Below are 15,312 nucleotides of genomic sequence, written 5' to 3' on the forward strand. Positions count from 1 at the left end.
ACCTGAAGATTCTGTAATCTTTGAAGATGGGTCTTTGAGACATTAGTCACCTGTCTTCTGATTTGCAGGCTAATCTAATTAAACTTCATTTCTTGATCTCTAACTTGTAATTAATTGGCTCAGATCATGGTGAGCAGAGCAGGCCCATTGCTCAGCATCAAATTCTGGCACCCCGGGTGGGACGAGCCTCTGCCCGTGGCTAGTTGACTTGGAGGAAGCTGTTTTGGGATTTTTCCCTGCAGCTGCCTGGTGGCTTTTTTTCCTTTTCTGTTTTCCCACCTGGGGAATTCCCTTTGTGGCTTCCTCACTTGCCGACTGCCTCTAAAGCTTCAGTGATCTGGAAATGAAGGACTGGATCCTAAGCTGATGAGCTTGCATCTGCAGCTAGGTGAGTCGTCCAGAGTGCACCCCCCGGGTACTGTCTTCCTTTTTCCTTGTCTGGGGGCCTTGGGCAGGCCAAGGTCCATCTGGTTTAGGTGTCGTTGTTTAGGGATCAAGAAAGGTAGAGACTGCCTAGTATATTATCTGGAATACTGGTCTCTGGTTTGTCTGTGGTGCACATGCCTGTGTGGTCTGTTCTCCTGTTGAGGGTGTGTGTTGTTCCACTACACACACAGAAACTGTGTGCCAGTTTCTCTCTGTGTCAGAATCCCTCAGCACACTTCCAGTGCTTCTTACGTCATCTGTGGGGACGTGAAGTTTGAGACTTTTTCTGTCAAGTGTCAAGCCAGAATTGCACCCCTCAGTGTAGGCTCTGCTGTTTGTATGTTAACAAAAGCCAAGAGAGCACGGCCTGACCATCTTTTCCCCCTCTTTGTGTGTCTTGTCTGGCACCTTCTTTGCTCTCATTGTGTGGAAGTTAGGTTTGGACTTAGAGTATGCTGGACTTGGACTTGCTGCAAAATAGAGACTTTCCGCCAGACACCTGACCTCCTACACTGGCGTGGGGAAATTAGACCTTACCTCTTGCCTCTTTGGCTTGTTTACCAGTGGTGTGAGAACTGTACGTTTGGGTGGAATGGGATTTGGATAAGTCCCATAGTTATCTGGACACTCGGAGTCAAGCCCTGCACCCTTCTCTGGGTCCATTAATTGTCTGACACAAACTTTATCGCCATGGGCACCACTCCGTCTGTTCCAAAAAAATGGCCCGTCACACTGCATGCTGGCTAGTTGAGCTGATTTCAGTTATGAGCCCATGACAAAGAAAAGGATGATCTGGGGCTGGCTTTAGGGCGTAGCGGTTAAGTGCGCGTGCTCCGATGCTGGTGGCCTGGGTTCGGATCCTAGGCATGCACCAACGCACCACTTGTCAGGCCATGCTGTGGTGGCGCCCCACGTAAAGTGGAGGAGGATGGGCATGCGTGTTTTCTCAGGGTCAGTCTTCCTCAGCAAAAAGAGGAGGATTGGCATAGGTGCTAGCTCAGGGCTGATCTTCTTCACAAAAAAAAAAAAAAAGAAAGAAAGAAAAGGATGATCTTTTACTGTAATGTAGCCTGGCCCCAGTATACACTGGGCTCAAGAGAAAAGTGGCCCCCAAATGGGTCACTCAATTATGATGCCATCTTGCAGCTAACATTGTTGTGCAAGAAGGAAAGAAAGAAAGACAAAATTTGTTATGTTTAAGCCTTTATGCTGCTATGTCTAGATCAGGGAAGAGGGAACAATGGACCAAGCAGTCCCCAGCCTCCTCCTCCTCCCCCCCTCCTCCTCCTCCCCCCGCTTTTCCAGGCCCTTGGCTTGTCTGGGGGGAAACGCCTCAAGGATTGCCAGGTCTCAGAGAGGGACTCTGCTTCTCGAACCCAGCAAGGGACGCAATTCGGTCTGGGGGCCCTTCCCGGAGCAGGGCAATTTCCACTGTGACAATATCCCATAGGCATAAATGGACAAGGGCAACTGGCTGGCTTCATTTGGATGCACTCTCCTTTCTCTACCCTGGTTCTTTTTAATTGGAAACATTGTATATGCCTGAATGCCCTGTTCTCCTCCTGGGACCAAACCTTCTGTGTAAACTCAATGCTCAAGTGATTTTTGCTCCAGGCCAGCTAGAGGTTGAGGTGCCCCTGGAACAATCATCCTTGTGGTTCCAGATGGCACTGTCAAGTGTTCAGACACCACTGCCAGACCCGCTGTCACCCGAAAACTTCAAGGAGGTAAGACAGGACCTATGGGCAAAAGGGAAGCCTGGGAAAGCAAAGGATGTCCAGCCAATACATATAGCCTGAAACAATATCTGCTAAAACAGGAGGCTTAAAAGGGCATTCAACCAGTGCTGCAGAAATTCCTGGTGGCAAAATTAATCAGACCTGCCCAGTCACCACATAATACTCCTATTCTCCGGGTCAAAAAAAATAAAAACATTCAGAGAAATATCCATTTGTTCAGGACCTTCGTGCCATAAATAAGGTGGTTCAGGGCCTGCACCCTGTGGTGCCCAGCCCTTACACCTTGCTAACCAACATTCCAGGTGAATACGGCTGGTTTTCAGTTTTGGATGTAAAGAATGCATTCTTCTGCATACTGCTCAAAGAATCACAACAACTCTTTGCCTTTGAATGGCGTGACCCAGACACTCGGGCCACTCAAAAATATTGCTGGACAGTGCTCCCCCAGGGCTTCAAAACCTCCCCTACACTATTTGGGGAGGCCCTAGTTAAAGACTAGAGCCACTTACAATCACAAGAAGGATTGCTGGTAGAGTACGTGGATGACTTGCTGATAGTGAGCCCCACTTATGAGCAGTGTCTGGACAACACAAGAAAGACCTTAAATCATTTGGATGAATGTGGGTACAAGGTCTCAAAAAAAAAAAAAAAGCACAGATCTGCAAACAAAATTTACATACGTAGGGTTGACATTATCAGAATGCCAGAGGGAACTGCTTCCAGACCAATAAAGGGCTAGAGCATGCGTGACCCTCCCACCACCCTGCAACAGCGACGAGGATTCTTGGGCATGGCTGGTTTCTGAAAATCCCTCTATGAGGTTCTAAAAAGGCTGGACTGGGAGCCACCAGAATGGACAAAGGAGTGTCAGATAGACTTTGATACAATCAGGGCAAAGTTAGTTTCAGCCCCAGCTTTGAGACTTCCTAACTTGGACAAGCCCTTCATCCTATATGTACATGAAAGGCAGGGAATAAACTTGGGGGCTTTAGTTCAAAAACTGGGCAGGAGCCCCTGGCCAATGGCTTATATTTCCAAGTAATTAGATCAGACTGTCAAAGACTAGCCCCCTGCCTCAGGGCAGTGGCTGCTACCTGCAACATAGAGAAGGAAGCTGAAAAATTCACCCTGGGCCAATTCACCATGGTATATGTGCCACATCAAATACTCACATTATTGGAGTAAAAAGGGGGATTCTGGCTCACTTCAGGATGGATGGACAAATACCAGGCCATCCTTTTGGAAAATCCAAATGTATAGATGCAAGTATTGTCCTCCCTAAACCCAGCCACCTTACTCCCTGATGAGATATCAGAAGCCTTAGAACATGACTGTTTACAAGTTATGGAGACAGTGTCTTCTAGGTGACCTGATTTGTTGGACTGTCTGCTGGAAGAACTGGACTTGGAACTCTTCACAGACGACAACAGCCTCATGGATCAAGGTAAGAGATACACGGGATATGAGGTCATAACTTCACAAGAGCCTTTGGAGGCTAACACCCTACCCCCAGGAAGCTTGGCTCAAAAGGCAGAAATCATCACCCTCAGTCAAACTCTACGTCTAGCTCAAGGGAAAAAAGTAAATATATACAAAGTTTCCTGTTATGGCTTTGCTGTAGTGCATGCTCATGGGACAATCTGGAAGGAAAGGGGACTCTTAACACCAGAAAAAAAGGAAATCAGACATGGCCCTAAAAGCCTTAAAACTGCTTGGTGCTATTAATAAGCCTGCCCATGGAGCTACCATGCATTGCCCTGGCCACCAGAGGGAGAATCTATTGGGTCCAGAAATACATCATAGGGCCACACCTCTAAAAGACTATGCAACAGGTGACTAAAAATTGTGCCACCTGTGCAAAGAACAACCCCAAGACCACTTCAACTCCCCCACATCTGGGCACTCAGCATAAAGCGAAATGGCCTACTAAAGACTGGCAAATAGACTTTACCCAGATGCATGGGCAACAGGGAATTTCAGGTTTTTGTTAGTGTTTGTGGACACCTTCACTGGGTGGGTAAAAGCCTTTCCCACTAGGACTGAGAAAACATCAGAAGTCACTCCCATGTTGCTAAAAAAATCACCCGTAGGTCTGGTCTGCCTATTACTTTACAGAATGATAGTGGACCAGTGTTTGTCTCCCAAATAACCCAACAAGTGTCCAGAAGCTTAACCATCTGATGAATACTATACTCAGCTTGGAAAGCTCAATTAACTGAAAAAAAATGCAAAGAAAAATCACACCTTAAAAAAAAAATAACGAAAATCAGTCAGGAACACAACTCCCTTGGGATAAGGTGCTGGCCCTTGCCCTGTTAAGGGTCAGAGAAGCTCCGTGAAGTAGACTAAAGTTGAATTCTTTTAAAATTCTATATGGGAGACTCCTTCAGGCATGTTCCCTGGGATTGAATCTCTGGATGTTTTAAGGAATGTTATGATTACTAATTATGTTAAATCATTAAGCTCTGTATTAACTTCTGTCCATCAGTTTGCTCCTCGTAGGTCTGCATATCCACCTGATGTTCCTCCACATGGCTTCTGATCTGGTGATCATGTTTTACTGAAAACTTGAAAAGACCAGGGACCCGAAAACCAGTTGTCATCCAAGTGGATGGGCCCTTTTAAGTGGTGAGAAGATTTGGGTGAATTCTTCTATTCTCTTGAGATTCCCCAAAATATCCTGAGGTTCTTTGCACTTGTCAGGGAAGTGACCTTCTTTACTCACCTGGCAGGGCTTCTGGGAACCCTGTAAACAAGGTACCAGGCCAATATTTTCAAGGGGCTTTATTTCATTAAGTGAATCTTTCTCCCTTAGTGATCTGGTCATATCTGAGTCTATGCATGTTTCTCTCAAATGTAACAATGCAGTCAAAACTCTGGTAACATCACCAGAGTTTCCAATTGTGTCTCATTATAAGGAGAACAGATTCTTATTGATCTTATGCAAATAACTATATTGCCATGAGTATAAGAATAGTCACTCACTAAGAGTTCCTAATTTCTGGAGGCATCAGGTAGAGAGAAAAAGGTAAATGTTTCAATTCTGCTCACAAAGATGTAATTTGCAAACTGCTATAAGTCATAGTTAGCTTAAGAGAAAAGAGGAAAAGGTTTTCTTAAATCTGAAAAACAAAACATTAAAAAATCAGCAATGTTTCCAATAAAAAAGTCATAAAAATTATAATCATCCTCATCAGTCCATTTAGTCCCATAACTCTTTACCTTTTGTTAGTGGTTTCATGAAGTCATCAGTTTCTCTGTTAAAGTTCTATAATTTCCCACTTAGTTCAGTTTTACGATCCAAAAGTTCATCAGAAATCAGTATTCTAGAGTAAGTGTCAGAGTCCTTTCCATGAATCTCTCTGAAAATGAGGACATGCCTATTTCAATCAAACCAACAAACTTAAACAAGCTTTCATTTACTAAAGATCATTTACTTTAAACCAGTGAAATAGAGTTCTTAATTTAGGCCATACCATCTGGAGGTAGAAAAATATCTCACACTGTATGGGCTCAGGCAACCCTACTGACTTCCTTTAGTACGCTTAATTAACATTATCTGAAGGGCAGATTTATATGCTGTTTTACCCTATCAATACCGGGGGAATGTTTCCCCCAGTGAGACACCATGTCTATCCCCACAGTACAATTTATAATACAATCATGCAAAAGAGCTGTAATCACTTAATTCCACCAACTCTTGTACCTCCAATCATAGCTTTCAGTAGGACTTCATCCACAAGTCTTATAATATTAGGTAGGGGAGGCATTCCCATCCAGATACAATGTCAATTTTGAAAACACACTCAAGCAAAGTTGATATAATCTCTTTATATAAAATTATCTCAAACATTCCAACCTTTATAATCTTATCAATACTTATATGTTTACATTTTTTCAATTTAATTGCAGCCTGAGTCAGAAACTTAAGGCTAGTCATTATTGTTTTTTTGTATTTCCTTTTTAATTTGGTCTTTTCATAGGTACCAATAAAACAATTATGATGAGAGCTCTCTAAAAATTTATCCAATTTAGAGATTTTCCAATTTAAGGATCCATGATCCAGCAGTTTTCTCCAGAGTCTTAAGAACATTGTGGCCATGTGATGTTATAACAGAATATGACCTTTTTCCTTTTCATTGGCTTGTAGCTAAAAGTCTCCAAATTTTGGAAAATGTAACCCAGGGGGGTAGAGGTAGGGGTCAATTTAGTGTTCCTCATAGCTGACTTGCACACAAGATCAATGCACCCACGCAAAGATAAAATCCGACACCAGACAAATGCAAAATCAAAAGTAGACTCAAGTCCAGTGCATTTCTCCACTCCACGTAAGCATTTCGCTGAGGCTGGCTGACACCAGCAGGAAGAATGGAGCAGCAGGGGAAGGCCCCTGGGCAAAGAAGCCCGGGCAGCTGCTGGGGGCCACTGATCACTTGAACCCTCACCAGGAGGCCATCCAGCCACAGGCATGCGACTCCTGGTGGCTCACCAAAATTAATACCGAACCTCTTAATCTCAAGTTTGTGTGCCTGATGTGCAGTAAGCCAATCACTGAGACACTGAGACATCAGTGCTTGGAGGTGGGGAAAGGTTTATTCGAATTGGCCAAAACAAGAAGGTGAGAGAATAAGTTCTCTGAAATCTACCTTAACAAAAGAAGAAAGCAGGGGGTTTTATAGAGCTAAGGGGCTTGGGAGGTGGAGTTTCAGAGAAACAAAGGGGTCACTCCTGATGAGCCCCTGGGAAATCTGACTTCTGGACATCAATGGCAGCTGGGGCTGGTTATCTGGTGATGGTAACTTCCTTGAAGGCATTCTCCTTCTTCTGTAAAACAAGCTCATAAATCCTTGGGACCCTTGAGTCACCCCTCAGATTAAACAAGAAAACAGCAAATTGACAAGATTAACTTCTTCTCATAACAAGGTGGAAAGGTAATCATATTAAATATTTACAGTAACCCTCAGGTACCCTCTCCATCTTTTGTTTGTTTGTTTGTTTCCTGACAGTTTATTTGGTGAAGGAATAAGGTAGTTTGTCCTGTAATTTTCCACAAAGACTGTGCCTTTACCAAGGACCTGTCCACCATGTGGTTGAACTTGATTCACTGTTTCCAGTCAATTGTCTCCTGTTTCCAGTAAATCGATGATGGAGTGACATCAAGGGTCTTTCCACCAGGAAGTGCACATCAAGCTGTCTCTCCAGTGGCCAGGCTGGCAGCCGTGGATGATTACGGCTGAGATCCATTCATTCATTAGGCTCACAAAGTGGTAATAATGTCACTCTGCCTTTGCTTTTCTATCTTTATTATTTGGACTACTTCTGTACAAAAAAAACCCTCTCTTTCTCAACTAAGTGAATCTCTTGAGGTCCAGTTCTTATGTGAATTGGAAAGGCAGGATAAATGGTTGGGTCTTTATCTTTTATGTTTTTTAGCCAGTTTTCGTAATACACATCTCGTCTCCCTCATCTGGTGAGCAGGAAGATGGCTTGTCTATTCTTTTCCTGTTCCTGGGTAAGAAATGTTAAAAAACAAAATCCAACTGAGTAAATTTTAAAGATCTTACAGGCTTCCTTCAAAGATTCATCAACCGGGCAGTATCCTGTCTAGCATATAGAAAGGATCTCCGAAGAGCTGTCCAAGGCAAGAGATTTTTAGGCATAAGGGAGCAGGAACAGGGAAGTTATGTTAGGCAAAAAGGCAGCTTGGTTACTGCAAGCTCACCTTCCTTTAGGTGATGGCTGGGGTCTATCAGGCAGATGACCTGACTAGTGCTGAGCAGATTCCTGGTTGAGGGGTTTAAGATTCCATGTCTGGGAGAGCTGAAACTGTCACTGAGTGAAATCTTGCTTTGGTGATGACGTGGGACTTAGCATAAGTGACTCCATTTAGGGCCTGTTGCCTTGTTTTTAGCAGGAAGAGAGCTGTCACCACTCACCACCCAGAGAAGAATCAGATCCGTCCTCCTCACTGTCCCATGTGCTTCTCCCCTGGGCTCTCACATCCTCTGTGTGCTTCCTCATCTAGGCTTCGACCACCACCAAATACAGCACAGCAGCGACAGTGGAGACAGCGAGAGGAGCCGCAGCAGGAGCAGCCGCACAGGAAGCCCTCTGACCTTGAGTTCCTGGAGGTCACCATGAAATGAGCTTCAATTATACCCAGTGGGCCCTTCTTCACACGAGGATCCTATACCAACTCTGCCTCCAGCTCCCTGGACCCCGAGGGCTCCCCCAGCTCCTCACCAGAGACTGCAGGGACCATGGTGTTCAGCCCGCAGTGTCCCACGTGGCAGGCGAACCTCTGCTCCTCTCCACGGAGGACCCGAGTGTCCACCCAGGTCTGGTAGGTCCCATCCCCACTGGGCAAGCTGACCCCAGGCCCAAAGGTGCCTTGGTGCATGGGCTCCCCATCCCGAAGCCAGGTCAGGATGGCACCCCGAGGATAGAAGCTAAAAGCCCAGCACCTCAGGAGGACCTTGCCCAGCATGTTCTTACTGCGGGTCACAGTCACTGACGGGGCATCTGGGGGGAGACAAAGCAGAGTTCAGTGAGGCCAAGGAGGCTCCCTCCTTCCACTGCAGGGAAACCAAGAGCAGGAACCAGCCAACCCTTATAAATGACCCATGCACATTACCCCAGCCATCCCTCCAGGGGGGTTACGTCCCCAGTGGAGAGAGAACTGTGGGAGGCCCCCACGTTGCTCCAACAGTCCCCGGCCCTCGCCCACCTGGAAAGCCTGAGAGAAGATGAACTCCCTGCTCTCAGGGGCCATCGGATCCACCTGAGGATGCTCAGCACACAGTTTTGAAGAATTTATAGGTACTGATGGGACAAAGGGGCTGCTCTGGTCTACAGGGAGTGAGAATCCTGCCTCGGTGATGTACCTCCTTCCTTCCCAACAGAATCGGTTCCACATGCTCCAGGGGGATGGAGGGACTGTCCACAAGGATGGCCAGCTGGCCCTGCAGCCCGATTTTTTCGTGCTGGGCCTCACTTTCCTCTGGAGACCTCTGGTTGATTATAGGTATTTTCATCCACCACCACCCCCGCCCACACACACACAGTATCTACTCTTTCGTTTTATTTTATGTCATAAGACTTAGATGAAGAGGAAACTTAAAAGTGGACTTTTCTAAAAGTGAAAGTAGAACAGAAGTGGAATGACCCTGGTAATATGATTCTGGGTGGTTTGCCTTTGAACATGTGACCCTTGCTCCAGAGCTGGAATATTTTGTTCTATCTTGGCTTCCAACCAGGTTGGCTTCATCCTAGGGCCTCTGCCAAGGAGTTCAAACCTAGACGTCTCTCCCCGTCAAGTCAACATCCCAGAGAATGAGGGTCTTGGAGAGAAAAGGTTTCCCTCTCCTGCCTGCCTGGGGCTTGAGGTCTGAGATCTGGGCTCACATTTGAGGGCACTCCACTTCTCCAGCTGATTGAGCAGCAATGTGTCAAGAGGAGACCCCTCACCCACCCACATGAGTGTGCTTCTCCAACAGTTCAGTCAGAACTCAGCACCTAGCCCAAGGCCAGTGCAGGACAGCCACTCAGAGAACAAGAGGAAAGTTCTCTTCCTTGTAGGAACCAGGGGTAGACTCAGTGGGTGGACCCTCCCGCCCAGGTGAGTACCTGTATTCTCCAGGAGGCCACTCCAGGAGGCCAAATATCTCCAGAGTTGTGCAGGACAAGTCACACGCAGGAAAGTCTCAACCAGATCAGCCCTGGGGCCTTGGGTCTCCCAGAGCTTCTTGATGTGCTGGGCTGAGGGCGTGGCCAACGTCCAAGTGAGGGTCTGTGAGTCGAAGGTGAGGAAGTCCTGCCCTTTGTAGCCCAAGCGCCAGAAGCCTCTAGTGCTGAGGTCTCCTTGTAGCTCACAGCCCAATGTGGCCTGGAGGGAGTGAAGGCCTGGCCCATCCCAGGCAGTGACCTGTCACCTCACTGTCCCAGAACCTCTACACCCAACAGGACTCCCGCCCAGAAGGGTATGTCGTCTCCTCCACCCAAATGTGAGGAACCTGGTGTAGTCTCAGGGGGGCCTCACCTCTCTGTGCAATTCCAGCCTTGCTGGGCCCTCCCCTCCCCCAGCTGCAGGATAAACAGGGGAGGGACCAGACTCAGACCCACGTGCCCCTGGCTCTGCCCCCACTCACCCCGGCCCTGCCCCTGCTGGCCCATGACCTCTGTCAGCATCTGCCTGAGTTGCCGCTCCTTCTCCTTCAGGTCCTTGGTCTCTGTCTCCCAGGTCTCAGCTCCCAAGTCCGATTCGATCCCTAGACCCTGGGGCTCTGCCTTGTGGCTCTTGCCATCATAGCGCAAGAAAAGCTCATCATCAAAGTACCCCAGGGCCAGGAACTGGGGCTTCCCAGGTCTGTCCAGAGACAGGGCCATGAGGTCGTAGCGGAGAGTGTGGGTTCCTGAGGGAGGAGGACACGTGGGTGATTCACATGGCCAAGTTCCATGTTTCTAACACTGCCTCTGTCTTGAGTTAGTTAAATCGGGCTATTGTGTCCTGACGCATCCCAGAGGGGAGTGCAAGGAACCAAGCAGAGTGTTTTGTGATGGACAGGATGAGAGGAATAGATGGTCCGGCAAAAAAACTAGGGTGGAAAGAGATTATAGAGGAGTTAAGACATGGAAGAGAAAGTCGAAGTATATTTGGGCAGAGAGACGGAAGCAGAAATGACTGAGATCACAGCTGCACAGGGCAAGAGACTGGGAGCCTCCGACAGGCAGAACGGAAATTTCCCATGGTCTTCTACACCCAGAAAAGAACTGCTAGGCTCTCAGCTGAAACCTCTGAAGACCACAGCGCCAGTTGTGGAATCCTCCTAGAACTGTGACCTTGTGCCGACCCAGGTGGATCCTGATTGAATTGAGGTGATAAGGCCCTTGTATCTGCTGAAGTGAGGGAAAGAATAAACCTTTCCTGGGCGGCAAATAACATCAACTGAAGCCAAGACGGGTGTAATGTAGGTAACGGACAGGATTCAACGTGAATTTGTTGACCTCTAAAGAGTCAGGAATACAAGACTGGTAATCAAGAAATGGAGAAGATCCCAGAGAACTGGAGCTGACCTGCAAATGATTCCAATGTTGGTATTAGCAGAAAAAAATTTTAATATTAACATGTTTATGAAACTGGAAGAATAGGGCCGGCCCCGTGGCTTGGTGGTTAAGTGAGCGCGCTCCACTGCTGGCGACCCGGGTTCGGATCCCGGGCTCGCACCGACGCGCTGCTTCTCTGGCCATGCTGAGGCCGCGTCCCACATACAGCAACTAGAGGGATGTGCAGCTGTGACACACAACTATCTACTGGGGCTTTGGGGGGAAAAATAAATAAATAAAATCTTAAAAAAAAAAGAAACTGGAAGAAAATGGGCAAAATATTTGGAAGTAAAGAGTATTTCAACAGAGAACTGAAATATACAAAAATAAAATGGGAATTCTAGAAATGAAATACACAATATCTGAAGTTGTGAACTCATTGGATGGGACCTGCAGCAGATTAGACAGAGAAAAACAGAACTAGTGAGCTGGACCACAGGAAAATGGAATATACAAAAACAGAAGAAAAGAGAAATATGAATGGAGAAAATGGGAAAGCTAAGCATAAGTGACATGTGCGACCCTCTCATCTATACACTGGAGTTTCAGGAGAGAAGAGAGAAAATGCAACACTGGCATTATTCAAAGAGATAATAGCCAAGAATTTTCCAGGACAGATGAAAGGTAAACACCAGGTTCAGGAAGCTCTCAGCTTTAAGCGGGATAAACAGAAACAAAGCCACCGGAGAACATCATGGCCAAAATATTGACCATCCAAGACAGGCAGAAACATTGAAAAGAAAAACACCCAGAGAAGAGAAGACATTACTTTTAGGGAGCAATTTATAAGACCGTCAGAGCTGACTTCTCAACAGAATTTATGGAAAGCAGAACACAGTGAAACGACATCTTCCAAGTGCTGAAATAAACTCATCGCCACCTTACAAATCTATAGCCAGGAAAAATACTATACTGGAAGGAAGTCAAAATAAAGATGATTTAAGAAAAAAAATGTGCATAGTCGCTGCTATCAGATCTGCACTAAAGGAAAAGCCAATGGGAGCTCTTCAGGCAGAGGAGATGTTATCCCAGAATGAAAGAAGCAAACGCAGGCAGGAAGTCCAAAGACCAACTGTGTGAGTAGATCCGAGGAATACTGAAGGAACAGAACCATCATTTTCATTTTCTGTGGAATTGAAAGTATATGTACAACTAAAGTTTATGACAACAATTTTGTGAGAGTTTGGGGCGGCGGGAAATGAGTTTAAAGGTCTAGCAATAGCTGGGAATTGTTAAAACTCATAATTAGTACTTGACTATAATACTAATACATATTACAATCCCTAGAATGACCACTGTGAGAAGAGTAAGAGATGTACATTTAACAAATTAATAGAAGAAAAACATGGAGTATTGAAAAAGCTAGATATGCAAAAGAAGGAAAGAAAAAGAGATAAAAAGGAACAAATAGATTGGCTAAATAGAAGATATAGAGCGAGATGGTGGATATAAATCCAAACATAACAGTAATTACATTAATGTGAGTGGACTAAAAAACCCAGGCAAAACAATAAGGTTATCAGATTAAAAGGTTAAAAGAAAAAGTTACAAAATCAAATTATGTTGCCTATAAGAGTCACACACATACATCGGAAGACTGGAAGGGAAATAATGGAAAAATGATATAAATGTCAGCTCTAACCAGAAGAAGGCAGGAATCGCTCTACTAACATCACAGGAGGTTTTAACACAAAAAGCACTGAGTAAAGAGAGGCCCATGCAATGGGAGATTTCACCATCATAAATCTGTATGTTTCCAATTACAAAGCTTTAGAGTACATACAGCAAAATTAGCAAAACTAAAAGGAGACACAGATCCAAACCACTTCGAGAGATGTTAACAACTCTCTCACAATAACCAGAGAACAGGCAGACATAAAATCCGTAAGGTACCCAGTCTGAACCACAGAATTAACCTGACACAGTTGACCCACAGGGAACAGACGGTATTTCTAAGTGCACAGGGAACATTTGCCAAAATCAGCCACACCCTGAAACATGAAGAAAGATTCACCAAGTGTCAGAGGATTGAGACCATTCGGAATATGTCATCTGACCACTGTGGTAATAAGCTAGAAATCAATTTTTAAAAAAGATATCTAGAAAACCCCCAATTGCTTGGAAATTAAACAGCACACTTGATATAGTCCATGGGTCAAAGAAAAAACCGTAAGGGAAATTACAAAATATTTTGAACTGAACGAGAATGAAAACAATACATATCGCACCTTGGAGTGCAGTTGAAGTAGTGACTGGAGAACAAGTAACAGCCTTAAATGCATATTTTAGAAAAAAAGAAAGACTAAATAGTGAACCCTTTCAGCTTCAATCTCAAGAAATTAGAAAAGGAACATAAAATACATAACAAAAGTCAAAAGATATAATAAAAATAAAAGGAGAAATCAGTGAACTAGAAAATTATATACAATAAAAATGGACAAATTTCTCAGAAAAAAAATTCATCATACCAAAGCTGATATAAGAAGAAAAAGTCAATAGTCCCTTAAATATTAAGAAATTAAGGCCATGATTAAATATTTCCCAGCAAGAAAACTGCAGGCTCAGATGGCTTCATTGGTTAATGCTAACAAACGTGTAAGATTAAAACGGTATTATACAAACTGTACTAGAAGATGGAACACGAGAGAGCACCCCAGAGACGTTTCATAAGGCCAGCACAAATCTGATGCCCCCTGCGGGTCCACCTCCCCAGACCTTTACCACCCCCATACTGCAGCCCCTCAGACACTCGCCCCCTTCCGAGGACCCCAGATACTCACCATCCCCCACCATGGCTCCCAAATACCAGCTTCCCTGCTGATCACCTTCCCCCTTCACGAGGACCACACACACACAGACACACAGCACACACACACACACACACACACACACTCACCATCCCTCTCAGTAGCCACCTACATGCTCCTTACTACTTCCCTCACTCACTGCTCCTTTCATCGCAGCCCCCCTCCCCCACTTCCCGCCACCACACTGCCTCCTCCAGACCCTCACCTGCCTCCCTGCCATCCCCAGAGACCCTCAGCGTCCGCCACCTCGGGCCCCAGGCACTCATCTGGCTCCCTGCGGACACCCCATCCAGACATCGCCCCCCCCGCGGAGTTCCTGGGACACTAGGACCACCCCCCTCTCCACGTGTCTTCGGGAACCCTCACAGTCCTCCCTGCCCGCGCCTCCGGGTCCTACAAACACTCACCGCCTCCTCCCAGGTCCCCACTCACGGGCCCCTGCGGACCCTCAGTCCCAGGAAACACGGCGCCGAGAGCACCACCCTGCGGACATCCACCAGACCCTCCCCACATCCCCTCTCTCCGCCGCCGGGCGACTCAAACGCTCCTGCCCCCTTCGGTAGAGCCCCCTGCAAGCGCGCCCTCCACAAGTCCTAACGTCCCCTCTCCTCCCGCCAGCCCCACACGAAGCCCGGTCCCCCATCCGCACCCAGACTCCCCCCATCCCCCACCGCCGCCCAGGCGCTCACCAGGGGGGAACCCCCGCGACTCCTCCAGCAGCAGCAACAGGAGCAGCAGGTGGCTCAGGGCTCTGGGGTCCCCGGGGAAAATCATCCCCATTCCTGTGAGAGTTCTGGGTGAGCAATTTGAAAGCAATTGGTTTTCAGCATCCGCTTTCGTTTTCGATCTTGTTAAAGTCTACCAGCCCAATCCTGGGCGCGCACCGACGCACCGCTTCTCCGGCCATGCTGAGGCCGCGTCCCACATACAGGAACTAGAAGGATGTGCAGCTATGACGTACAACTATCTACTGGGGCTTTGGGGGAAAAATAAATAAAAAATTAAAAAAATAATAATAATTTAAAGTCTACCAGCCCAGGAGCGGGCCCCGTGGCTTAGTGGAGAAGTTCGCGTGCTCCGCTGCTGGAGGCCCGGTTCGGATCCCAGGTGCGCACCCGACGCCCCGCTTCTCTGGCCATGCTGAGGCCGCGTCCCACATACAGCAACTAGAAGGATGTGCAGCTATGACATACAACTATCTACTGGGGCTTTGGGGGAAAAATAAATAAAATAAAATT

General features: G+C 46.5%; 1 protein-coding gene across 2 annotated transcripts; it reads right to left on the reverse strand.

Moving 5' to 3' along the window:
- Nucleotides 1-4,800: 4,800 nt before the first annotated feature.
- Nucleotides 4,801-14,894, reverse strand: LOC147912850 (MHC class I-like protein MILL1). 2 transcript variants are annotated; one of them, XR_015549472.1, is made up of 6 exons: nucleotides 14,764-14,894; nucleotides 10,313-10,576; nucleotides 9,792-10,067; nucleotides 8,409-8,687; nucleotides 8,102-8,290; nucleotides 4,801-7,673 (listed from the first exon to the last, which is right to left on the reverse strand). XR_015549472.1 is itself a non-coding variant. In XM_087421511.1 (5 exons), exons 1-5 carry the CDS (start codon nucleotides 14,852-14,854, stop codon nucleotides 8,187-8,189), a joined length of 1,014 nt encoding a protein of 337 aa, XP_087277637.1. In that variant the 5' UTR covers nucleotides 14,855-14,894; the 3' UTR covers nucleotides 4,801-8,186. The 2 variants fall into 2 exon arrangements, 1 of the variants encoding a protein (XP_087277637.1); XM_087421511.1 differs by having other exon boundaries at nucleotides 4,801-8,290.
- Between the last annotated feature and the right edge of the window lie 418 nt (nucleotides 14,895-15,312).

Source organism: Ceratotherium simum, chromosome 33, assembly GCF_057802395.1.
Source record: "Ceratotherium simum simum isolate JZ-2026a chromosome 33, ASM5780239v1, whole genome shotgun sequence".
NCBI classification, from domain to species: domain Eukaryota; kingdom Metazoa; phylum Chordata; class Mammalia; order Perissodactyla; family Rhinocerotidae; genus Ceratotherium; species Ceratotherium simum.